The 27730-nt window shown below is 43.1% G+C and overlaps 1 protein-coding gene across 1 annotated transcript in view; it reads right to left on the minus strand.

The window, feature by feature from the left end:
- Nucleotides 1-16: 16 nt before the first annotated feature.
- FGF9 (fibroblast growth factor 9) overlaps nucleotides 17-27730 on the minus strand; it is a 31391-nt gene continuing 3677 nt past the window's right edge. The window contains exons 2-3 of the mRNA XM_017886302.1: nucleotides 20972-21075; nucleotides 17-866 (exon numbers count right to left, since the gene is read on the minus strand). Coding sequence (XP_017741791.1) covers nucleotides 621-866; nucleotides 20972-21075 — 350 coding nt within the window. The 3' untranslated portion in view covers nucleotides 17-620. The remainder of the gene's footprint in view (nucleotides 867-20971; nucleotides 21076-27730) is intronic.

Consider the following 27730-nt stretch of genomic DNA (forward strand, 5'->3'; position numbering starts at 1 on the left):
AATAAAATGTTGCCTTTGGAATTTCTATAAATAAATTTAACTTTTTTTTTCTTTTTTCTTTTTTTCTTTTTTTTCCTTTTTTTTTTTTTAACTAAGAGGTCTTTGCTTTAAGTTCACTGGGATGATACCAGTGAGAATTAACTGAAAGTCTTTTAAGTAAGACTGCACCCTCGCGCAGGCCACCAGCCAGAATCCTGATAAGTCGAAGTATGGCAGCTGTACTGATATAGGATGAAGTACAACTGATCAGAAATGTAAAAGCGTGTCTATTTCCAGCATGCATCAGGCCGCAGTCCTTTCGCTCTCGCACCGCCCGCATCTCCCGCTACACACACACACACACACACACTCTCTCTCTCTCCTAGCACTCAGTCTCTCTCTCTCTCCTCTTCTCCCATGATAAATCAAGCAAGTGGCCCTAGGCAGCCCTCCAGGAGGAGCCTTTAAGTGCAGAACAAAATCAGCATGTTCCCATCCAAGCCTCCATCATACATTATGCATGCGACAAAGTTTGGCAACAGTGGAGTGATGTGATGGCACAGCTAATCAATAAGAACCCACCGCGTGAAACCTTTATAGTGGTTACTTTTTTAAGGGCTCAAGTGAAGAAAATGTCTTTGTCAACTTTGGCTTAGAATATCCTTATACAGTTCAGGTACTTTGTCCGGGTCCACTGGTCTAGGTAAAAAATGTGTGAATTTCTGGTGCCGTTTAGTCCTAGTCCCTTCTCTCGGAGTTCCATCTTTATTTAATGCAACATAGTATCGCCTTCCAGTGTCCACGTGCTTATATAGGTTTGATGAGTACGTATTATACCAGTTTTCTTCGAACTGTTCTCTGAATACACACTCTTGGGTTAGTTTTTCCTGTAAAAGAAAAGAGGGAGAACATCAGGAAAAATAGCTAATGCATGCTGGGCTTAATACCTAGGTGATGGATTGACAGGTGCAAACCACCTTGGCACACATTTACCTATTAACAAACCTGCACGTCCTGCACGTGTACCCCAGAACTAAAAATTAAAGTTTTTTAAAGAAGATAACTATGTTGCAAAATTAGCTACATTCAATATTAAAAGTAACATTCCGTTGCTACACAACATAACCCCCACAAGAAAATACTGATGTTTTAGCCCATTTTACCCATTTTAATGCATTTTGCAAAAACTGCCTAACCCTACAAATGTAACTACATTCTAATCTCTAACTCATAATGACTAAAGCGCAAGAGTCTAAACATTTTCTAGTTAAACTGTTGCATATACAATCATTTGAGTCAAATGCAAGAAACACCTAATGGGATACGTTGTTCCCATTTTTCCTAGAGCAGCTATGTGGTGACCACACTGAGAGAGAGAGCCTGTGCCCGTGGCAAGGCTCAGATAATGGCTTTAACACCAGTATATATTTTATGAAGTACCTGCTGCAGAGATCAACATTAGCAACATGACCAGTGATGTCAGATATTTTCTGCCCTTTTTAGCAGCAGCATTTACTTACTACTCTCTCTGAGTGGTTTTTAAATTTCGTTCAGTGTGTAGCAGAATCACCTGAGATGCCTTTTCAAGATGCAGATTTCTGAGTCCCAAACCTTTAAAAGTCTGATTCAGCAATTCTCAAAATATGCATTTGTAACAGGCCCCTGGGAGAATTCTAATGCAGAATCCTAATTCTCAGTCTACATTTCTAAACATAATGCCTCTATCATGACTGAGTGAGTTTTCCTGAATCCAAAGTAAAAGCAAATATCCTGGCCTTCCTTTCCCTTGAATTTAGATAGAAGAAGAGACCCCTAACTAAAAAAGCTACATTCTCAGGTTCACAGATACCAAGAAGAAACGTGCACTGACCCAGATCAGAAAAGTTCTGCATCTTCCCAGATGGACTGTACCTCGTCTTCTTGAGCTTTATGAAAGCTGGGGTCCAGTTGAACCCCACAACCTAGGGCTCCTGGGGTTGCAAGACTCATGGGCAGTAACAACAAAAATAACACACACCCACACCCACACACACACACACACCACATCCCAAAGCCATGAACACACCCGGCAAAGATGTGCGCATTGACGCTGGCCTCTAGAGAAATCAGGTGACAGGACTTACTGGTCTTTTTGCATGTCCCACTGTTCAACTGAAACTTTTAAAATCAGTATCTTTAGTGTTTAAAACAGTAAACATGAAAATAACTTGTTAGAAATAGTTTCTTTTCTCTTACCTACCTGGCGCTGTATATAAATAAGAAAACAAATAAGCAACTACAGATAAGGGCATTCGTTTCTGTCATGCAGATCCAGGGGACAGACAGAAAACTTTATACGTCACCAAAATACAGACGTTCTCTTTCCATGTATGTAGCTAAGGACACAATTTAATACAATGAATTCACAGGTATCCGTTGGGTAGAATCCATCATTCCCAACTCCTTGCAGAGTAAGTCAGGAGAGCAAAGGAGAGGACAAAGGGAGAGAATTGGACAAAATCAATCACTAGCCCATTGTGAGGCCACCTTCTCTGGGTCCCTTCTCTAATCCAAAGGCATAAACCACACTCACGAGGTTGTGAGAGCTGGCACTTCCTGACAGGTGCTTTTCTACGTGTTTGGAAGCACTGAGTAGGTTTTTTTCAGCAAAATACTATCTCACTGGTCAAGTTTTGCTAAGTGAGCTGAAATGGGGGGACGCAGAAAGGAAAAACAATGCGTCGGGCAAGGACAAAAAGGACGGGGAAACTTTAGATCCCTGGTGCTGGGTTCACAGGGACAGATTGAATCGCAGAAACCAACCCCACCCCAGACTGGACGACTCTCATCTGAGGGTGGCCGGGAGAAGCGGCTCTACCCCACAGCAGGGCTGCACGGGAGAGGCACTCCTGCACCCTCCTCTGCACACCGGCCTAGCGGGGTGCTCTTCTGGGGAAACTCAACCTCCTCTACGCTGGGGAGATGGGGTTGAGTGTGACTTCCCTCTCATCTCTATTGAAACTGATAAAAGTTTAAGTGTGTTCAAGACATTAATGGCTATTTTAGTCCTTACTTCCATTTGCATAATAGTCTCCTCACAGGCAAGATCATTCCTGGCTAAAAATAGCTGGTTTCGGTTTGCTGTAATTAAGTGAAATTTCTAAACAAGTATGTGCATTTATTTTATCATTAATAAAATAGACCAAAAGATGGGACTGGATGAGCCTTTAGCTCTACAAGGGACAAGAAAAAGGAATTCAAAGTACCCTTTCTTTTTTGCAGCAGGAAAGCACATCACTTACAAATACTATGAAATTAAACTTTATTTTAAATGTAGAACACTTCCTCCTCCTTTCTGAGCCATGAGTGAGGCGCTAGCATGTATTTCTTCTGCATACATAGCATACCCATAGCACAATGGTTTTTCTTGGATCAGAAACAGATACACAAAAATCCCAGCAGAAGATAATGAGTTTAGGTGACGGGAACGCCTGACTTTGGAGTGAGAAGCCTGCTCCTATCCCAGCTTCACCGTCACTAGCTGCAGGGCTTTACAACTGGTTCTCTCACCTCTCCAAGTCTCAGTAACCTCACCTTTAAAACAGGTTAGTAATAAGTGTCTTGAGGCAGGGCTGTGACAGAGATCCAACCAGAGAGCAGTGCTAAACACGGAGGAAGCTCCAGGCAACAACAGTGTTGTTAATATCACAATAACATCTCAACATCTTAGAACCTGAATAAACCTTAGGAAACAGCAAATGCAACTTTTCCAGTTAAATACAAGGGACAGCAAGGCCCAGATGTGGAGCAATTTGCGCCTGGTCTGTGCCACAGGATCTTGTTATTATGTAATGAAGCCACCAGACCAAGAAGTTTCCAGGAGCCCTACCTAGCACAGCCACCACACTCTTGGGACCAGGCCCTTCCACTTTTCACTTTTCACTAAGCATAGTAAAAAGAGTCCTGTGTATCTCTCTATTTCCAAATGTAATTTTTGAGTAATTCTATTTATCTGCAGGAGGAATAAGTGGAGAGGGCAAGAGAATAGCAATCATGAACAAAATCCCACAGTGGTAGAGGTATCACTCTCTAAGAATGAAACAGGAAATTGTTTTCAGTGCTGAGAAAAGATTCTTATTTTATTACTTTTTTAAAGAATATGGAAACCCCCCTTTTAAAAAAGTAAATATGCTAAGAAATTGAACTGACCTTTTCACTGCCAGTTAACACTGCCTTATTTTCCCAGCAGGCTATTAGAGCATCGTTCACACACACACACATACACATAACTTAGAAAATAAAGCGAATTATTCCATTTAAAACAGTATAATTGGCCAGGCACAGCAGCTCATGCCTGTAACCCCAGCACTTTGGAAGGCCCAGGCAGAAATATCACTTGAGGCCAGGAGTTCAAACCAGCCTGGGGAACACAGTGAGTCCCTATCTCTACAAAACAAAAAATTAGCTGGGCATGGTGGTGCCCACCTGCAGTTCAAGCTACGCAGGAGGCTGAGGCAGGAGGGTCACTTGAGATGAGGCTGCAGTGAACTGTGATTATGACACTGCACTATAGCCTGGGCAACAGAGTGAGAACCTGTCTCTACAAATCAAACAAAAGAAAAACAGTATAATCTACAGCCAGCATTTTTTGTGATGGCTGAGTCCAATTCCAGTTGTCTCATACACATGAGGGTTATACAACTTCAGTCCACAAGTTAAATGAGATTGTGCAAACATGACATTGCAAAACCACTGGTACATTTAAGCTCCTGCAATTATACCAATTATGCCACACAGATCGGTTTAGATCCCTTAAAAATTAAAATTATCATGAAAAGTTATAAAGATTGTGTTACTCGTCTAAATCACACATGTGCTTTTAAATAATTTCTTCCTCTTATTGGGGATTATGCCAATGTGTGATTTTTGTTTTAGAATGAGTAGCAAGATCTACAGAAATAATCTCTTTATGATCACACTTCAGTACTTAGCGATACAATATTTAGTTGAGGTGAAAATATTTATGCTATGTATTTCTACTCCACAATCATTTTTCTAAATAAAAAATAAGTACATGAATGCAAATTTGGATAGCAAAAAATATTAAACTGTATTCTTATATAGATGTGCGGATGAAGGGAAGGGGCGGGGGAGGGCGTGTCTGCCTTCAAATAAACTATACACTCTAGAATTATAGAACGCAGATGTTTTAAAACTCACCACATGTTTCTAATGCAGACAGTTTATAGAGTATTCCACTATAAAGTGATCAATTCTTGTTTTATTGTATTTCCATGTTTTAATTTTTTTTTTAGATTATTTAACTATAGCTGTTTATGGCATACCTATCTTTGAACTGTTGGATTATATCACTAGGCTTGGGTGGAGAATGTGGATTTAATTCAAACGTCTACTAAAGTCCATGCTTTGGAACAAAATCTGGTGAACGTTAGCAACTATGGAAACCTCTTTTCATTTTATATCATCAAATTCCAAGCGGTGGGAAAAACTGAAATTAAAACTTCAAAACTTTTACCAATCCTGTTAAAACCAAAGTATGAGATAATAATGCGAAAATTATAGTACAGCCCAGAGAATGCTTAGGAATGTTATAAGACATAAACTTATACAGACACTATTTAAAAATATAAGACAATTTGAAAATGTGTAATCCACATGGGCAACATGATGCTCAGCTCGTATCTATGCCCACTTAAAACATGAAGCCAGAGTTGGTTCAAAAGTCAAGACTTAGTGATTGAAAACGTATAGACTTATGCCATGCTGTTATTTTAAAACATAATTTCCATATTAATAAACATATGGTGCCGTTTTGTCCACATGGTTGCATTTATTCTACTCAATGGGCCGCTTAGACTACTTGCTGCTATGTTGTAAACTACTACAACACATCAACTTATGATCAGTAACTGTACAGACACTGACTTCGCTGCAGAGGTCCCAAACATTTCATAAGTTAATGACTTCAGTGTAATCATTCATTCTCATATCTACTGTTTATTATAGTCATGATATTTTAAACCTCCCTTAACCACAATTACTCGTACAGATGTACTCTTCCTCATTAATAATCTAGCAGTAAAGCCTTAATGGGAGTTGTTGCAAGGATCAGGGTGATTAAATATAATGACTAAAGGACCATTACGAAGCAGCCAGGTCTCTTCACTCTTCTCTCATGGGAGAAGTCCCCAGCTAGACAGAAAGCAGCCAACACAGAGACACTAGACAAGAGGCCACTATTTATTTCATGAGAAGCTCCGACCCAGACCCAACCCAATATGGCTCACCTTAAGCCAGTTTTCCAAAACCTCTAAATTCCCCAGTATTCCAGACGGGTCTGCTTCTATATCCACATTCCTGGCCATCAAAATTGCCACCAGAATTGCGGGACCAATTGAATCAGTTGTGTCTGGTCCACATACACAAAATGAATCAAGTAGGCAGGCCATTTTGCATTTTGTCTCATCAAAGTATATAGGAAACTAAGAATTCCTAAATTCTCTCCACTCCTCCTCCACCTAAAATACAAAAGGAAAACAGAAAAGACCCTTTCCCAGAAGCTGCTTACATCAGTATTTGGGAACTCAGTGATAGGGGTCCCAGGCTGAATCTAGTCACATACACACAAACACACACACACACACACACGTGCACACACATCTTCAGTGCTGCATGCTCACCAACCATGTGGTACCTAGTCTGCTGCCAAGGACAGAACCTGCCAAATATACCACAGAACAAACTAGACGGTTGAGAGGTCTTCCTTGGAAGCTGCCTGTAAAAATGAATGTTTGTTTAGCAAATCATATTAGCTCATAAACTTTTAACACATGTTCAGAGGGGTATTCCCACAGAGGAAAGAAAGTCTTGCTCAAGGAATAACAGAATTCAAATTTTCAAAGTGTAATATTTACTTTGAGAAGCATTTTTGCTGGTGTTAATGTTTAGCCAATGTACATTTAATCATTCCATCAACAAACCTACAGGAAAAATTCATCAAATTTAACACCTTACAACACCAAGTTGAAAAAAAAAAAATCACGTGTAACATTTTTCCCCCATAGACTAGTATCTGGTAAGAGTAGTAATATAATTCAATGATCACTTAAAATGCACATCGAAGATAAGCAAAAGCTGAAAATACTTCAAATTAAATACTACTCTGTAAAAGCTGAGAGTTGAATGTCCTTGAAGGATCAGACTGGCAGACAACGGAGGAGGAGAAATGGAAAGCTAAAAGGCTGAGAGGTAAAATTACGGAAATAAGGATTCAAGAAAGGCATTCTACAAAGACAACTGACTGCATCGACTTTGCTCCCATGATAATCATGGGAGATACTGGAGGAGGCAGAATTTTTTTTAATGTACCAGACTTTCTCTGATAGAGAAAGCAGACTAAATTCAGCACATGATTTGTAGAAATAAAATGACAGAAAATGAAAGATTGACAATACAATGACAGCATAAGCTCAAAGACGGATTTTGAAAACCTAAAAGATGCACAGAGTGTCCCTAGTAGAGGCACGCTGACCTTCCAGCGACACACACACCCAATCCGGTAACTGTGGGTGAGCTGATTAACATTCCCGGGGCTCCATTTTCTCCTCTGTAAAAATGAAGACATTGGACTACGATGTCTAAGGTCCCTGTAAGTCTAAGATTCTAGCGATTCAGTCTTGGAAACATCAAAATGTGGAAAGCGAAGTTATCCACAGTAACTCTGGAAGGACGTATTGAACAGGAAATGAAAGAAGAGACTCCAGTGCAGTTGGAAAACAGGGAAAGAAATGGACTGCATCACTGCCCACAGCAGCAGGGAGGGGCAGAGGGTAGAAAGCACAGACTGAGTTCATGCTTCCAGAAGCCGGCAGAGAATGAGATTGCTGTTTCAAGGAGGAAAGGACAGGGAAGAAGACAGCCACTTTGGCCCCAGGGGCTCTCCTTCTCTTCCCTGGGAGACCACTGGGAGGATCCAGTCCCCGAAGGCGTCACTGCTTCCTTGCACTGTGGGGCCTGCCACATCCTCTTCCCAATGTTGGCCTCAATAGACAGGCCTCATTCATGAACTGTCTGCTTGACCAATAAACCCTACATCATGAACTGCCCAAAGAGAACCTACTGGGAAAAAAAGTCAAATCCTGTAAGAAAACAAAAAGTTAGCAATGTCATAGGACGCTCAAATCTGGGGGAGCAGCTGGACATGAGCATAAGGCAGAGAAAACGTACCCTGAAGATCGATGATGCCAGAGATCCCTGGGCACTATGTATTTCTATGTGGCTCTTGAATTTCTCAGACACCCACAGCAGATGCCCATGTCCCCTCAGCACCACCATGTCCACCTGATACCCACAGAGAAGTCCTAAGCAAGAATGCAAGGGAGATGACGCCGTCCCTGGCACCCTCCCCACTCCTTGGGCCCCACCTCCTAGCCCCCAGTATACTCAGGTCCGCCTCGATGTCTCGGGAAATCAATCCTTATGCTGACCCCACCTTTTGACAGATTAATAGAAATGGCCCTTCCCCTCCTCAAGACTGCGGTAGGCTATTTCTAATTCTCTCAAGGATAAGGTGACCTGACCATCTGGTCGTGCCATTCCTCCAAGACACCAAATGAATATGCTGACATGGACCGTTTTAAAACTTGTGCCTTAACCCTAAGAGACCGTCTTTGATGACAGCATTTTGGGTGCTATGGCAGCCTGTGAGTTCACCATTTAAAAAATAATAAGTATAATCACAAAGTAAACAAACCCCTCATAAATTTCTTTAATTGAGCAGATAAAATAATCATGAGCAGCATATGAGACTAAAGTATGTAAAATTAATCTTGGTAAATAAGGCTTTATTGTGGACATTTTAACATATAATTTGAGGAATGTCAAGTTTTGATCTGAAGGAAATTTTTTATTTATCTTCGGAGGCCGTGTCATGGGTCTTAATTTCAGAATTCAAACTCACAAGAAACAGTGTCAGTGTGTGTCTCGCCTGAGTACGGCATTTCCGTCACCACCACACGCTTGGGAGCCCGAGCCTATGCTGAGCAGACACAAAAGCCAAGCACTACATGAGCCATTTTGTAGGCGTCATCTTCTCTAATCCTCACAGCCCAGCTACGAAGTGTCTATCATTAGCCCGTTCTATAGCCTCAGCTCAGAAAGAGTGAGAAGATTGCCCACGGCTACAGGGTCAGTGAGCGACAAAGTGGCGATTCCGGGGCCTGCGCTTCCACTAACCAAGCTTCATCTCCAAGTTGTAACTGGTCAGCATGCAAGTATAGACTAGAGTCTCCCATCACAACACTGCAGAATGAAAATCAGCTTGAAAGAGAGAAAAAAGGAAAAAGAATACAAGCCAAGTCAACACAACCAGAAGAAAAGTATCTGAAACACAGAAATTCACATGGAAAATGAAAGAAGGGGGAAACAGGAAGGGAGGAAGCAAAGTGGGGAGGGAGACAGAAAGGAAGAGAATAGGAGAACCTAAAGCTGCGAGCAGACAGCTGATTATGTGCGAACACACAACGCAACATGGCAGCTAAACAGGCAAAAATAATTCGGGGCTACAGCAAAACAATCACGCTACATACCATGGGGACGGGGATGTCTTTGGTATGAGCCTGGCAAGTCTGTTCTTAGAATACCGCATTGAGCTTGGGGCACCTCATTACACAGAAGCAGCAAACTTCAACAGAGATTGCAATGAAGAATTACCAAGAAAAAAAGATTCAAAGGGAATCAGCCAATGTCAGGATTGTAAGCATTTACAGACAGCCTGAAGAAAGACAGCTCTGAGCGTGGCTCTCACACTTAGCACCATAACCTTTTAGTCCTTGGGGGAAGCCCTCTGCAACGGGGGTGTCAGGGATGCAGATATTTTTCTCAGCCGGTTGTCACAGGGCCACTGAGGCACACCAGGCCAGCAGGCTGACAAATGATGTTTCTGTGCAAGTTCAAGTCAGTCCATGGTGAGGGGGATTAAGAAGGGGTGAGGCGACCAGGCCGCTGCCAAAGCTGGCCCAGGACAGTGGTTCCCACTCCACTTTGTAAGGATGGAGGGCATCTCTCGGGCCAGGACGCTAGACAACAACCCCAGAGGGGCTGTTGATGCTGACAGGGGAGGACTCTCCAAATGTCAGCAAAGATGCCTCTGGTAGCAACTAGGATAAACAGAAGCAGAGACAAGATGAGACAGATGAGGCAGGGACAGAGGAAAGAGCACAGAATCCGGGGACATCCAGAATCCTCCATGTTTCTAAACCCTGTAGCAAAGGTGCCTTCTTGGCTGAAAAGCTTTCTCTACTGAGAACACCTGCCTGTTTGTCTCCATCTCCTCTGTGAATAATCCTGACATTCTCTCCTACTCTTAGAATGAAGCTCCCTCCTGCAAGCTCTCCAAGCCCCTTCTGTTTGTAATTCTAACATTCATCACACCAAATTATAATTCTTGGTTTACATGTCTGACTCCCTCAACGAAGTGGCAAGTTCTTCCTGAATAAGTTCTAAGATCACCCACACGAGGAAGTACATTTGCATTTGTAGGTACAGCTGATTCTCCTTACTTGAGGTAGTTAAGTTCTATAAACTCTCCTACAATACTGAATCATTGCTCCTGGGGGAAATACAAAGCTGGGTTCCCGTGAGCCTCTGGTCATAACATTTTTGTCAGCCAACAGATACATAACCTTGTTTTATGTGTGTTTCTGTTGAACGATACCTCATTTAATATCTGTTGCTGATTAATTAACATCAAACTCACAACGAATGGCTTCTCTAACACACATATTTGCTCCGTAAGCCGCATCACAGCCTTCTTGCACTTAGCAACACTCGACCGCACTTCAGCACCACACTCAGAATGTTTTCTACAGCAAAATCACCAACAAAAGGCACAAAACGTGACACATGGCACTAAACAGATCCCAAAAAGGACCCTTGCTTCCAGCAGAGCTGAGACAAGGAGAACAGTGTCTTCTTCAACCTCAGCTAGGAGCGTGTGCATGGATGCTACTCACATTTTTTGCCCATGTCCATAAATAACCATGAAAGTCAGACAAATATTGATTTGGGGGTTACAAGCAAGTTTTAGTAAGTAGGCGAATTCAAAAAAAACAGAATCGGTGAACAATGAGGATCGATGTATTTCCAGCACCTACCAAAGCATGCATTATTCAGCATGCATTATTCAGCATGCATTATTAGTAGGTAATCAATAAGACTTGTTGATTTTGGGAAAGAACAAGAAAGAAGGGGTTGTGAGGTAGTGCCTGAGTATGAGGGTGTGTGTGTTGTAGGTGAATGCTAGTGTGAGTGGGTGTGAGCAAGTATGTGAATGTGTAAGCACGTATGCCTGTGAATGGAAGAGTGAGCAAGTCAGTGTGTGTGAGTGAACTGTGAAAAGAATGTGTGAGTGTGAGCACGTGAGTGAGTAAGCATGGGAGTACGTGTGTGAACAGAAGAGTGAATGTGCACATGAGCATGTAAGCATGTATGTGTGGATGGAGGAGTGCGTGTGTGAGCAAGTGTGCCAATGAGTGACTGATTAGAGAGTGCTTGCAATTTGAGCCCTATTCTGCATCAGGCTGTGCAACAGCATTAACTCAGGGAACACAGGGAGACTGCGCTGCCCTGGAGAGAAGCAGGAAGCTCTTCAATTCAGGAACTGTCCATGACACTGAGGCTCTGGTTGAGGGGTTCTCCAGGGTTCCATGCGATGAACAATCTATTCTGAAAACAGGACTGATGTGGGAGAGGTGAGAGGAAGGAGTGCCAGGATTTAGGAGGCCAGGAGGTGGAAGAAGCAGGAAGACCTTGCAGACACTGAGCTTGTGCCTCTGTTGTCCTTGAAGCTACTGTCACCTGGTTATCTTTGCAGACCCTAACTTACAACCTGATCAGACTTCTCCAGTGTGCCTCAAGGCTCAGGATGAGGGGAAGCAGGAGTCAGCACTGTCAGCAAGCCACAGACACGGAAGACCCTCACGCAGACTGCTCAGTGAGGAATTCATTTGAAAGTGTTCATGAATGCAGAGGAGTTGCCATCATAACACATCCTTTCAATCATAAGTCACTTAGAAGTGCAATTACTAGCATGTGGGGCTCCCTAATACTTTTTATCAAAAAAGGAACCTTATACTCAAAATCAGGAACCACAGGTCTACATGTCAACTCCTCCAGCTCTCAAATACCTATTCACGAATCAAGTACTTTATCAACTAGGGTCTGCCTAGTCCATTTTTTGTAGGGAAAAAAAATATAAAAAGGCGATTTGGGATCCCACTGACAATACATTCATTTATGCAATATTCATTAGGTGCCAAGTGCATGCAAGACTCGATTTTAAGTACTGGCAGGACCACGGGAACCACAGTCACCAAGTCCCTGCCTTCACAGAGCTCTGCTTTACCAAACGGGGCAGCTTTAATAGGCATCTGACTCAGGGCTTCCCAAAACTACTCTCTCAGGCTATCGGCTTCTCTGGCAGGGACAGAGGCAGAGGGACTTCAGAAAACGCAGCAGTGTGAAGCAGGGAAGAGGTGGGAAAGAGGGGCATTGGGCTCATGTACGAAAGCTGCACCTAGTCATCAGGAAAACTCTGCTCCGGGATTCCCGAGCATGTTCCTGAGGACCCACAGCAATGCTCCTTCCCATCCCAGACAGGAAACGCCTCTGCTGAGCAACTAAGAATTGAAAACAATCCTTCCCCAAACCTGGAAAATCTCCAGACCTGCATCCTATACTAGCTTGGGATGTCTTCAGTATGCCTTAGACAATGAGTAAATGTAGCCACCATGCTCAACACCATAACTAAAATCAAATAGAAACATTATTTTAAAAGATGATTGTCCACTAACTAATGGCCAGCAATATAGATGCTAAGGAAACAAATGAACCACCAAGTTAAAACTAGGCTACTGGAAAAAAAAATCCTCCAAAATCACATCCGTGTAAGAAATGTTAAAACCCTGTTCCACCATACGGTTAATTCCAGTTTAAAATATTCATGTGATTAATTCTAGTAAATATATTTTTATTCACAAAAATGCATGGCCACTCTTAACATGCATATGTATCAGACAAGATTTACTAATTTACCTACATTCAAATCCTGACTTGTCATCATCTCTGTGACTTTCAACAAGTCATTAAGCCACTAAAATCTCACCTCCTCATCTCTAAAACCAGGACGATATGTGGACTCAGTCATACAGCAGAAGCTGCCCTCCGTATCATCTAAGAATTATTATTCAATTCTTTGAAAACTGGTCATGCACATACGAAACACAGCATAAGGCAATGCTCAATTACTCGAAATATCTGTTGAAAACCACCCATCTCCAGAACATGCCTGTTATCAGGCAGGTGACTAAGGAAATGAACCTATTCATCTCCTTTATGTGAATTGCATTCTTTGTACAGGATGTGTCTGAATGTCTCCCATCAAAGCAATCGGAACTGAACCACTACAGTGACAAATCAGAAGCTGAGTGGTCCTTGCCATGTGGTGTGGTATCCTGTTCCACGAACACATAAGGTTATTCTCCTTGTTCAAAAGTGGCTCCAAATTGCTCCTGCAGAGCCCCTGACGGAGACGAGGGGGTCTCTGATGAATTGCACGGGTTGGCCTCCGTCCCCAACTCTGACCCTGCCCAGAGCTTCATGCCTATGCAGTGTTCTTCAACACTGGCACCACAGATACCTAGAAGGCAAAGGGCGTAATCTGCGGGGCCACAAGTTCTCTCCAAGAATGTTTTCACGCTGCCTTTCCATGTCAATGAAAAAGTACTAGAATTGTTTTAAGGGTATCCAGGAGCCCACCGATGACCATCCCACGACTACATAACTGCCCCCCAAGAATGGACTGGGGTTTAAAATTACTGCCAGTGGTACACAGTGCTACAATACTTTCACCATCAGGACCAACAGGAAGAAGAAAAGGTACACTGAGGACATTGGTGGTGTGTCTGAGATACGTGAAGATCAGATGAGATCATTTGTTGTCCCGAGAACTCACATAGGAAGAAGTGGGGCAGGGGAACAAGTCATCCTGAGGTGCTCTGCAGACAGGCGCCCTGAGTTCACAGGAAGCTGCACCAAGCGCCAAGGCTGGATTTACAGTGGGCCAGCATCTTCGTCTCAGTCAGGGAGCATCTTCCTCCATGTGAAATCCACTGTGTCAGTGTGCATTTTACTGATCTTGCCGTTCAACTTGAATTTTGGCATATAAATGTTTTGAATTACAGTTTTCAAAGAGGCATAAGGAATTCCCATCTAGTTATCTAGTTTCATGTGTGCACATATTCAAATAACATGACAAAAATAATCTAAGTCAACATAGGATTATAAGGATATGAGATATACTTCACTGTCTCCTTTTAAAGAGGTGGATATGTCCCTCAATTCCGGGACAGAGGGACCTACAGGGTTCCTCCCACCTACCCCACAATATGGAACACCAAGCAAGAAACTTCTTTGACTCATATATGTCTGCACAGCAGAAACAACTGCCCCAAATGAGGTATTTACTAAAAGACACTTTCTGTGCTTTGGAAACAGAGTTGAAACCCATCACACCTTGGTTACTGATTACACGGAGCCATATAAACCAAGGCCCTGTTGTGTCCTTGGAAACATAACCAAACCCACTAGGAAACACCTGCTTTAAGAAGCACCTGTCAGGATGAGGCTAGGAACAGCCGCAAAGCACTGGTCTGAGGCAGTCAGCCTGAGGCTGGTCCTCACTCTACATCTACAAGTTTTGGGCCTTTGAGCAAGTCACTTAACCTCTCTCATTTTCAGTTTCGGTAGCTGACTAATTCCTGTGGAAACACTTGGGCTCTACAAGTTCATAACCCTGTGTCAGTGCTATCACTATTTCATGCTCATGTACAGTAGATACCGCATGTGCGTGTTCATGATGGAGTGAATAACTGGGTCCACAAACATTTACCACGTGCCAACTGCACATAAATTGCCCTGCCTGGCCTTCAAGAAATAGAAAAATTACAAAGCCAAAGACTCTGACTCCAAAAAACTTCATCTAACAAAGAGGCCAGCAGGAATTACAATTCTGGGCAAAATAATGTAAGTGCTACAAAGGGATACAAACCAGAAATGTTGGCCGGGCGCGGTGGCTCAAGCCTGTAATCCCAGCACTTTGGGAGGCCGAGACGGGCGGATCACAAGGTCAGGAGATCGAGACCATCCTGGCGAACAGTGAAACCCCGTCTCTACTAAAAATACAAAAAAAAAAAAAACTAGCCGGGCGAGTGGCGGGCGCCTGTAGTCCCAGTTACTTGGGAGGCTGAGGCAGGAGAATGGCGGGAACCCGGGAGGCGGAGCTTGCAGTGAGCTGAGATCCGGCCACTGCACTCCAGCCTGGGGACAGAGCGAGACTCTGCCTCAAAAACAAAAAAAACAAAAAAAACAAAAAAAAAAACCAGAAATGTTGGTACCTCCCCCATCTCTGTGCCATCCTCCAGTGTCACTTTTACAGACTCCATGCCGTATGTTCCAACATCCTTGCAATGCCAGTACCTGTGCCAGCTATCTTTTTTAATGAAAAGGTCAATTCCTTTTGTTAAATGCAAGCTTCTTGAAGGAGATTAATTTTTTCATGGCATTCTTTTTAAAGGAGGCATTTATTATGGTCAATTATTCTTGATGTTTTAAAGTATCTTGAAAGCTGGGCATGGTGGTTCATGCCTGTAATCCTAACACTTTGGAAGGGTGAGGCAGGCAGATCACTTGACGTCAGGAGTTCAAGATCAGCCTGGTCAACATGGTGAAACCCCGTCTCTACTAAAAATATAAAAATTAGCCAGGCGTGGTGGTGCCGCCCGTAATTCCAGCTACTCAGGAGGCTAAGGCAGGAGGACCTCTTGCACCCAGGAGGAGAGATTGCAGTGAGCTGAAATCATGCCACTACACTCCAACCTGGGCGACAGAGTGAGACTCCATCTCATAAAATAAAAAAAAACCTTTTAAAAGTATTTTTATAATACTCAAACAGTTTAGATTAAGACTCTAAAAGTAACTATCAGAGCCATGCCTCTAATCTTTTTGATAAGAACAAAAGTGACCAATGTCAATGAATACTCTAATCCCCTGGCCAAGTGTCTTGTGTGTGTGTGTAATCTAATATCCTCTTGAAATTTCAACCTGGCAGCATATTTTAATTGTCACATTTGAAGGGTCATGTGACCTAACCTGCCTGCCCTTCCTTTTCTGAGGCTCCTATTTATCCCTCAAGACCCATTTTCAATGCTGCCGCTCAACCTCCCCAAGCAGTTATTTACACACTCCTCTGGGATGCCAAAACATCTGTCCATTCCTCTACTATGGTAAATTTCGCACTGCCCTGAATTATTTACAAGTATAGCTACCTGTTTCACTGTTTTGCACTCATCACAGTGCTGGAGGAATCATAGCTATAAATGTGAAATACATAAACAAATACATGAATGAATACATGGACAAATTATCACATGCATACAATAATCAAACACCATCCCCATGTTAAAATTATTCATGTTCTCCTTCTAATCAAATCATTATACCCATTAGCAATATAGTTTTTCTTATTTCCACATTCTAATAGGATATCAGAATCCTGTATATTTTTCTGAAGAAGTATTAACCCATTTACCTCTGACCTTTTAGATCGACTCTCAAGGTAAACCTGGAGACAAAACAAGCAAACAAAACTACATAAATGAAAAGAGAAAATTAATCCCTAAATAGGAAAATATACTTCAAATGAATTTCACATTTACACATTTACTTTATAAAAGTGATTTCCCCAAATCTCCTATTTACCTTCTTTCATAATGAGATCAGTTTCTAACTGTTTAGGAAAAAAAAAAAGAAAATCTCCAATTTAGTTTACTGAGCTTCATGCAACTTCACAGAGATAGATTCCTGGAGGCTCCAAATGTTAAGTGTATTTAGTAACACAACCATTGCTCGTTTCTTTCCTTCTCTCAATCTCATCACAATGAAAATGAGATATTTTAGTCACTCCTCATTCTCACTGCCACACGAGGCAGGATAACCGCAAACCCAATGGGAAATATGAGATTCCAGCCCCTGAGGAACAAGACTTTCACTCTCACCCTCCCCCTCACCTGCAGGAGGAACAGACCAAAGGGAAATAACCTCCCCCCCAGAAGCCTCCCTCCCAGCTGCTTACAAAAGAGGCAAAAAGGTCTCACTGCACATTTTGTGTGCACAGAGAACATCAAGGGTCAGACAGAGAAGACTTGAGAAAGAAGCCTGAGAAATTCAAACTACAGAATTCCTGGGATCCGTCCAGACTGGGAAGAGACATTCCAGATGTCTAACTCGAGCTCTTCATCTTACAGAAGAGGAGAAAGAGGGCCTGGTGCCTACTTCGTAGCAGATACTGAAGGAGAGTTAACCACGCTCTTGACACTATCTTTCCTCCAGCCTCAGCCTCACCCCCCTCGGGCCACACACACCAGAGACAACACAGGCAGACGCAGGCCAATTATGCATAGAAATGGAAGAGGGTGATTCCTCCTTCAACTGGAGACCTAAATACACGGTAACTATATAAGGGAGGTACTGTGAGGCCACATCTGTGCACCCAATGAGGGACAGAAATAATCATAATTTTTAATTCAGTTCAACCCAATGAGCGTTCATCAGGCACCTATTATGTACAAGAGCCATTGCTGTGTGTTAGGAAACCTTAAAAAAAAAAAAAAAAAAAAAAAGAATGTGGTCCATGGCCTTTAGATACATTAGGGAACAGAGAAACACAATTGACCACACTGTAAACTGTACTGTGACTTATGTAATAACAGGAACAAAGCATTCCTAGGGCCCAAAGGAAAACACAAGAAATGCTAACTAGAATAAATAGGATTAGAATTGGGGGTGTAATGAAGGTTTTGCAGAAGAAGTAATATTTCCATTGAATCTTAAATAGAGTCTGCTGCTTCAGGTGGAGAAGGCAAGAGCTTATATCTGAGAGAGAAATTCACTGGACCACAAGTATAAATCAGACTGCATGATGTGTTTGGAAAACAGCAAACAGACGGACTCCAGTTGCACAGGGAAAGAGGCACACGGGGTGCTCCCGGCAAAGCAGATCCAAGCAGCGGTTCATCCTAAGCACTGGATGCCACATTAAAGAATGTGGGCAGTATCCTTCAAAAGCAAGTATTTGAAGGGATCGCTGTGCACAACTGACACTCCTGTCTGGGTTTTGAAGGTACTTCTGGCATCAGTGTGGAGAATGGATTGGAGACGGAAGACTAGGGATGCAGGGAAGTAGCTGAAGATGTTTCCGCAAGGAAAGCATAATACGGAAAAGTGTCTCTCGCAGCCACCTTTCCTCGGAGCAGTTTCCAGGCCTGCGCACTCTTCACGTGAGAAGGTGTGCGCTTCTCAAGCACACGCGGAAGAGTCATTTTACCCTTTCTTTCATTGCCCTTTGCCTGGCTGGGACTCCATGACTGGACTGCCGGCAAGCTGTGCGGCTGTATGGTACTGGTGACAAGTCTACTTCTGCCCACGCACTGTGTATGTGCTCAAAAAGCCTAAGGTGAGGCAGCCAGGAGTCACAGAAAACCTAAGACGACAGCTGGACTTCCCAGGAAAGGGGAAAGATGGTGCTCTCCAGCTGTCTACCTGGCTGCCGTTTCCCGCAGTATTGTCACTGGCACTCCGTGGGTCTACACTCAGTGTCCCTTTCATGCTGCCCCAGGCACTGTGCTAGGAACTGGGGTGTGCCAGGCAGGAAGGCATGAGTAAGAAACCATTTAAATCATCCAGAAGGAGAGATGAGACTCAGCCCGGGCAACAATCCTACCAGCAGCTTTGCTGAACACAAAATTAGACATGCTTTCCTTGTCAACCAATAAACCACAGGAGTCTGAATCATGCTGGTGATTTCATCTGAAAGACTGGTCAGCTCTCAACTGGGAAAAATTCAGAGGGGTGTGCAAGGTGATCCTTGGAGCAGGGAACAAACAGGAGGGCCCCTATTTAGGTTTCCTCATTCATTCTATTCTTTAAAATTGTTTTCTTTGCTGTTATCGCTTATAAAATAGCATATATAAACTATACTTTGATATATACAATTTTAAAATAATTTCATATTTGAGATGCCTACTCAAAATAAGTATATTTATTTAAAATGCATATGTTGAGATGCATATTCAAAAAAATCTTTTTTGGTGGGGATACGTGATCAATGAAGTTTGGAGGCCACTGCGATAAATCTACACACTAAAAGTCAGAACTTCTCTTTTACACACACAGAAGAAGCATTTTGTTGAGTTGAACTGTGACCCACTCAAACCCACATTACATACCTAAAAGTGAAAGAAAAAAAAACTAAAGGTGTTACAAAAAGGAACATCATTTTCTATTTTGTTAACGTAAAAGTTTCCTTTATCTTGTAATCTCATCTTTCTTCACACTCAAAGGTATTCACAAAAGTTGTGTAGGGAGTTCATAATTTTGCCTAAACCATCCACTGTATTTAAAAAGCTAAAGCCAACCCTATACTTACAAATACATTTTAGCATTTTATACATATGTATGTGTGTATCTATATATACATATTTTTACAAACCTAATGGTAGAAAATTGTATCTAGAAACATTTTTGCCCTTCATTTCTGTGTATTGAGAACTCCAAAACTTTCCTCATTCTAAGCTTCTGTTCATTTTCAACTTTTTATAAACTAAAGTTCTCATATTGCAGAAAATATGGATTAAATTCTCATTTGACCACCAGTAATTGCAATAATAAATTACTTTGGGAGACCAGGGCAAGAGGCTCACTTGAGGCCAGGAGTTCAAGACCAGCCTGAGCAACATAGCACAACCTTGTCTCTACAAAAAAAAATTTTTTCGTTAACCACATGTGGTGATGCACACCCACAGTCCCAGCTACACAGGAGGCTGAGGCAGGAGGATCTTCTGAGCCCAGGAGTTCCAGGCTGCGGTGAGCAATGATTACACCACTGCACTCCAGCCTGGGCAACAGCAATACCCTATCTCAGAACAAAAGGAAAGGAAAAGGAAAGGAAAAGGAAAAGGAAAAGAAGGAAGGAAAGAAAGAAAAGAAAAGAGAAAGAGAAAGAGAAAGAGAGAAACACTAAAGATTAATTTCATTACAAGTTTGAATGTTGAAAACCCAAGTTAGTATATATTCTTCATACTTACACATTAAGCAAAAATGTATTAAGTCCCTGCTGCGTACCATGCACTGTGTTTTAAGTACTGCATTAACAGCAGTAAAGCGGTATCATGATGGAAAGTTAGTCCCCCCACAGAGTGGGAGAGCACACTTTGTCTCATTCACACCTCACACCTAGAACAGTGCCTGCCTGGCACCTGGCAGGGCACAATAAATACTTCTTCACTGTCTCCCCTTTATGTATCTTCATAATAAATAAATCTTCACTTACAACCTAGTGGGGATGGGGAGTGGGGAAAAAAAGAAATTCATAACATTTGCAAATAATTATAATATTGTAATATTCCTATTCATATACAAAAAATATCTGACAATAATTTCCATCTCCCTTCTTCTCTGCATAATGAAAATCTTGGATGTAGCTCAGAGAGAGTTTAGATTCACTGCATGGTCTATTTCTAGTTTTAATTACAATGCTTGGCAAAGCTTAGGAGGAGATCATTTCAATTCATTTCAAAAATAACTCTCATTCAATACAAGGAGATGGGATTTTTCACACTTGTAAATTTTTTTATTTACTTGATAATTAAGATGGTTTGGCATATAAATAAAGCATTTTCTTAGCAACTTTGGTCTAGTGAAGATGCAGAGCTGTTTATCTATTAATAAAAATAAAATGGCTTTCCTCAAAAAGTGAAAACTTACACTTGCCTTCCAAACAGACTCAGTTTCATTTCTGGCCCTTTTTAATCCAGAGAAAAGACAGCTGTTCAAATCAAACATGGAGCATAAAGCTGGATGAAGTCCCTCCAGTACTTACTGATCCATACAACTCCCCCTTCTCATTCATCCCGAGGTAGAGTCCACTGTCCACGCCTCGAATGCTGACCAGGCCCACCGCTATACTGATAAATTCCAGAATGCCTGTAAACAAAGAGTAGAAGGCAGAGGACAGGTCAGAGCACGGAGCATGTCCTTAGAGTCCCAGCGTCCCTGGGGTTTTGGAGAGGACACTGAGCCCACCTCTCCACTTGGATAACCCCATGCTAGTTAAAGAATTGTCTTCTCTTTTAAAATCACTGTGTAAAAGAATTGATTTCCAACTAAATTCTATCTTATAATGATACAAAAATACTTACCAACATGACTTATGCAATAAACAAAACATTTTAAAAATTAAAAAGCTAGTATCTACATAGATATGCCAAGAAGTAATGGGACGGAAAAACCAGTGTGTACATAATCTAATTAACTTAAAAGAGTAGAATTTAAGAGAAAGACAATCTACATCCACTTTGTAAACACAAAGTTAAGTATCTGTGATTCTCTTATTTTGAGAGACATAAGACCATTCACTAAACAGAATACTTTTTTTAAAAAAAGACAATCTACTTCCACTTTATAAACATGAAGTTAAGTATCTGTGTGTGAGTATCTTGCTCTTGGACTTCCCAGCCTTTAGAACTGGGAGAAATAAATACCTGTTTAAGTAGCAAAAAAGAAAGAAACTATTCTCTTCAGAGAATGGTCTGTCTCTCAAGGAGAATGAGGTGCTAACTAAAGCTTTGATTGGTTTATACAGAAAATTATCCAGCTCTGTATTGTGTAGCTTTTTTTTAACTCTATCTAGAAAACTAAAACTGCCCCAATACATCCCAAATATTTTTGCTTAAACAAAGTATTGGTTTCTGCTATGCTTATCTAAACCTCAGAGATAGTTAAGCAATTAAAATAATAATATTCTGAAGAGATAATACTGCTCTTGATTTAAAGTAGGCATGGAATGCTGCATCCCAAAATCAAATCAACACAATGATCTTCTTTTACTTCCTTCTTTCCCCTTGATTACCTCACTAAGAATAACACCTAAGCTGGGCATAAATCCAGAATTTTATGGCCACACAACAGCAGCTTCAAATTTCTCTAACTATATTGTGGTTATAAGATGATTAGCCCACAGTATATTTAGGACACACTGCTTTTTTTTTTTTTTTTTTTTTTTGAGATGGAGTCTCGCTCTGTCGCCCAGGCTGGAGTGCAGTGGCACAATCTCGGCTCACTGCAAGCTCTGCCTCCTGGGTTCACACCATTCTCCTGCCTCAGCCTCCCCAGTAGCTGGGAGTACAGGCAACAGCCACCACGCCCGGCTTTTTCTTTTTTGTGTATTTTTTAGTAGAGATGGGGTTTCACCGTGTTAGCCAGGATGGTCTTGATCTCCTGACCTCATGATCCACCTGCCTCCGCCTCCCAAAGTGCTGGGATTACAGGTGTGAGCCACCACGCCCAGCTGGACACTGCTAATATTATTTGTACTCAGCGATTTTTTCCTTTTTATTGTAAACTAAAGTGCTACATTTTATGCAGATCTTACATTAATGCATATCAAATACTGAGTTGTCTTAAAAATACTTTCAAATATTAAAATTTTACTTACATTTATGAGTTCAGAAAAAAACTTACAGTGCTATAGTCAGTCTCATGTGACTAATAAAAAAGCACTTACATGAATTTTCAACAATTAATTTTGCAACTCTCTCAAAATACACTGGTGCTGCAATCAAAAGAAGACATGAACAGCATAAATCTAACAAAGGATTAACTCAAGAGGAAACTATTCCAAGGCGAAGTAAAAAGAAGAGCTATTTCTTCTAAAGGGGTATTCCTAATTCTTTTATAAGGATAAAATGTAACAAATTTATCTTGTGCTTACAGTTTACAGAATATCTGAAGATTCAAATTTAATTATTTTAATAGGATGTTAAATAGTATATTAAAAAATAAAGTGAAATTACAAATCGTGTTTTGAATCTGATAATCTATGACTCTACGATGGAAGATACATCCAAAAGAAGCCAGTTTATTACCAGCCTTCCCTACTCACAAAGCAAATGGGAATATAAATAAGGCAGTATTTCCATGAGATTCATTGCTCATGAATCGCTCCCTTTTTGATGCATTTTATTTCATTGTACTACTTCGAATTCTTCTGAGTCAAAAATAATTAAAATTGTGGCATTTTATTACTATTAGCAGTCACAGGTATGTGAGTATCTTCTTAGTTACCTGAAAGCACACCGAAATGTGGACCATACATATCCTGAAATTAACGTAAGGAGTTAATGTCCAATTTTCATCGTAAGATGAAATGCAGAAACATCTGGTCCCTTTTGAGGTCTGAATGATTTAATTTACCAGATCAATAAGGAAAGGTTTAATCATAAAACTAAAGGATATTTGCAGCTTCTAAGGGGGCATGTGATGATCTTTCTGTTTTCTCCACACATAGAGTCGCTGAGGACTAATAATGAGTATTAGCTAATGTCGCCCATCAGGTCCAACAAAGAATAAGGTGAATGTGATTTCACAAAACCATTTCACTGGCTGGTCTGCAGAACACCAAGAAAAAAAAAATAACAACAGCAGCAGTGATAACTGTAATAGCGAAAATTCTCGAGCGTTTAGTCTATGCCGAATGAGAGGCCTTCTCTCATTTAATCCTCAGAACAACTCCAGACATTACAATATTCTAATCCCCAGTGTACAAATGGGGAAATTGAGGTGTAAGGAGGTTAATAATTAGCCCCCAAGCAATTGGACTCCAAAACCTATTTCCTTAACTATTATGCACATCTTACGTTTGGTTTTACCTTTTTTAATGTTTCTGTGATTTCTGTACCATTTTCATATAGTTGAGTTCTGAAAGTATTATCATTATATACTTTGGAAATGAAGATATTAAGATATCTATCTAGTTTCTTTTTCTGGCATTGACAAGACAGCTGTAATTCATAGTCATTCATTTTTTCATTCAAGAAGCTATTATTGAGGGATTATGATAAGCCAAGCACCATGCCATTTATTGAGTACGTAAAGATGAACCAGATATAGCCTAGGTCCTATTACCCTCAAATTTTTGCTCACCATCTGCTGGGAAGAAGGACACGTAAATAGATAACTATAACAAGAGTATGGCGAATGCAGTGACAGGGAACTGTTCAGGGTATGGGCAGTCCAAAGACAGGCAGCTCATCTGGGTTTCTGAAGGCAAGTCAGAAGCTTCCCAAGAAAATAAATACCTGAGATAAGTCTCCAAAAAACTATCCAAGTGAGAAGGAACTACCTAGTGACCCCTGGTGGAAAAGATTTCATCACCTCAAACCACCACCCATTTCTCTGCAGTTTCTTAAAAAGAGACCTCAAAAGAATAGCCCAGCTTTTTATGTGGTCACCTCAGTGATGCAAGGACAAGTAGACCACCTGAAAGTAGGGGTCACACTCATTCTCCCCCACGCAAAGAATTCCACTGTTGTCAGGTCAGGAAGATGTGGCAACCTCGCAACAGGATCCCAGCCCAACCAGACCAGAAACCTCATCATTCCTGGTACCCTCTTGTTCACAATAAATTCTATAACCTCAACCAGGTCCATTCACCTCTCTCTGGGGTGGAGCTGGTGCCAGGCAAGCGCTTCCAACTGCACTCCCTGAGTACAACCTGCTCCACATGTTATCTGCTCACCTGACTGGGCAGCACAGGGGGGGCTGGATCAGTAACCGCCAGAAGTCTGTGCAGAGACCTCTGAACGTTTAATGATCAAGGAGAGAGAAAGGGAAAGAAGGAATGAGCAAAGAAAAGAAGGAAGGAAGAGGGGAGGAGGGAGGGAGGGAATGATGAGATTGTGCCTAAAATTAGAACTATGGCACACACGTGTACCATGGCAGCCTGTCCCTCATTTTGGGCAGACACAGCCTTGACATCCTTCGCTCAGAAGGCCCACAATAATGGGTAGTGATAGGGTGACATGGGAAGCACAGGGTCGGTGACTACTGTCATTTCTTTATTGTCTTCCACAGCAGCCAACAGTTCCAAACGAGGACATGCTCATTGGGACCCCACTGGATTTGATGAGGTGTGAGCTCATCCATGGTCCATGAGAGACCAGGTCAATGCCTGGACTATTTCAGGAAAATCACCACACCGGACCTTGCCAGTTGCTCCAGACTCACTGTTAGTGACTATCCCCAGAGCTGATGGGCTGCCCCAGTTCTGTTCACATGGACCATTATCAAAAGCTGGCACCGCCCCCTACAGCCCATCTGTGCTGGGCCTCACCTCCAAGGCCATGCGAGGCCAGCAGTGGGAGAGCAAGGCAGTCAGAGCTGCTCCACTCTGGCCCTCATCACATGTTTCTCTGACCTAAAAGCCCCCGACACATTATAGAAGTGCACTCTTCAGACCACGCAAATGTATGCAGACTGTCGAGAGGGGCAGGGCATGAGGCTGCAGAACATTCATGATTAAGCCTCTTCCCTGCAGAGCTTCCTGCTCACCTAGAGAAGCTCCAACCAGGGCTGCTAGATCAACCATCTCAGATCCTGCACCGGGGTAAGTTCGGATCTGTAGCAACTTGAGCACATCTCAGAGTTTACATAGGAAATGACTAATCGAATGGGAGTTAAAACTCCACCAACTTTTCCAGAACCTGAAGCAATCCTAAAACCATCTCCTTAAACACCCAGTGTTTTCCTGAGACATTGAAGAGTCAGATACATAGAACAGAATTAAAGTTCAAAACCCAGGAAGTAAGTTTGAAACACCCGTTTAAAAAAAACAATTATACTATCGTATTTCTTCCCTCTAGTAAAACCTTCACCTGACCCCCCTTTGAATAGAAGCCACAGTTTGGGTGCTCAACTGAGAACCTGAAGACCAGCCTTTCAGAGCTACCTAACCCCCGCCAAAAAGGGAACAGACTTAGGCTTCCCAAGCAAGCTAAATAGCATATCAGGCCCAGCGTTCATGTTTTTATTAGTTTACATTACTTTTTCCCCAAATGATTTTCTGCTCACTTTTTTGCCCATCTAGCAAGGCTGGAGTGCTTTAAAAGTGAGCTATAGATACATATAGGTATATAGATATACAGATCAAACAAGACATCTCGCTTCCCCAGCCTACTGCACAGAGATACAATTGTGAGTTCCTTTTCTCCTTGTTCAATCTTATCTCCACCACCAACCCCAGAGGAAAAAAAAAAAAACACACACAAAGGGCTCCTTCAAGGTCCCACCTAAGTTGTCACCTCCGCAGCTCCTGCTGGAACAGTAAGACTCCCCCACCCCCAAGTCCTCTGCACTGCCGCTGCTGTGTCACTGCCAAGCTTGCCAGCAGCTGCAGTCACCTGCGGCTGCATGGGGGCGGCAAAAATCCTTTTTCCAGCAGGTTTCCTTCTGCTGTTTCATTTCAGGTAGAAAATGCACCTTCTATTTTAATCAAGGTGTAAACCCACCCCGCCCCCCGCCTACAGTTACTCTTTTCTAGAGAAACTGAGTGTGAGGACGAAGTCCCCAGAGGGGAGCCGGGCTGCGGAGGGGAGGCTGCTGCCAGAAGAGGAGGAGGGCCGAAGGTGAGGCCGCGGCGGCGCGCGGGAGCGCCAGGTGTGCCAGAGCCGGGGCGCTGCAGCCCCCTCGCCCCCTCCCGGCGCCCGTGCCCTCCCTCCGCCTTCCCCGCGCGCGCCACGGGGTCCTAGCGCCGCCGCGGCCCGGTTCCGGGCGGGGCTGGGAAGGCGAGGGTAGGAGGCTCCCGGCACACGCACCACCGCTCTGCGGAGGTTGCTAATATTGGGACCTGCCGCAGCGGCAGCAGCGGGAGACCGCGGCACTGCTGTCACCCCGGGGGCCTGCTTCTCACTGCAACCGGATGAAAGACTTAAATAACCCTCCTGCCTCACGCTGCTTCCCCACCCCCACTGCGCACAGCCACCCACTCAGCTCCATCCCAGCCAGGGTGAGTGGCACAGCGGAGCGCAGGGCGCCCTTCCCCCTCGGCCGACGCCAGGCCGACGGGCTAGCTCGCGGCTCGGCGCCCCCAGTCCCCAACCTGGGCCGGGGCTTCCGCTCCCCTCTCATCCAACACTACCCCCCTTCCCTACCCGCAGCCTCTACATCCACCCCACCAACACAGTGTCGAGAGTGTCTAAGGAGTGGAGATGCCACTTCCTTGGCAACACCTTTCTCCGACCTCTAGGGGTGAGGGGTCTAGCTTTTTGTTTGACGGTTTCTATCGAGCCACTGTAGCCCGCCGCGGTCCTCGTCCGCTCACCCTAGAACGCGCCTCTCCTGCCCTCCCCCGTGTCCCCCGCCCTTGCATCCGCGCTTTCCCCAGTGGCAGAGTTACGGGATCTCTAATGACTCGATTGCGTGTGGCAAACGTCCTATTCTAAAGGTGACTGCATCAAAAAAAAAAAAAATGCTCATGGAGGGAAGCGGTGCGTGGAGGAGCCCCAACTGGAACATCCCATGATCTCTGCACACCAGGGCCCAGTCGTGCTGCACCGGAGTTCTAACAGGGTCTCTCAAAGACAGGCTCGGCTGATCCACACAATAAAACCGGCTCGGGCCTGCTGCGGCGCCCCTGCAGCCGTGCGCCCCCGCCGCGCTCCCGCGCGCACCCCAGGCTCCCCCGGCCGTGAAGCCGGAGCCGAGGCGGGGGCGCGGGAAAGCCAGATCGCGATCGGCGAGCTCGCGAGCTCTGCTCTCGGAAAGCGGTTAACAATAGCACGCCACCCCCTCCGCCCGCCTCCGC

Source organism: Rhinopithecus bieti, unplaced genomic scaffold (assembly GCF_001698545.2).
Source record: "Rhinopithecus bieti isolate Rb0 unplaced genomic scaffold, ASM169854v2 scaffold_1014, whole genome shotgun sequence".
Taxonomy (NCBI): Eukaryota; Metazoa; Chordata; class Mammalia; order Primates; family Cercopithecidae; genus Rhinopithecus; species Rhinopithecus bieti.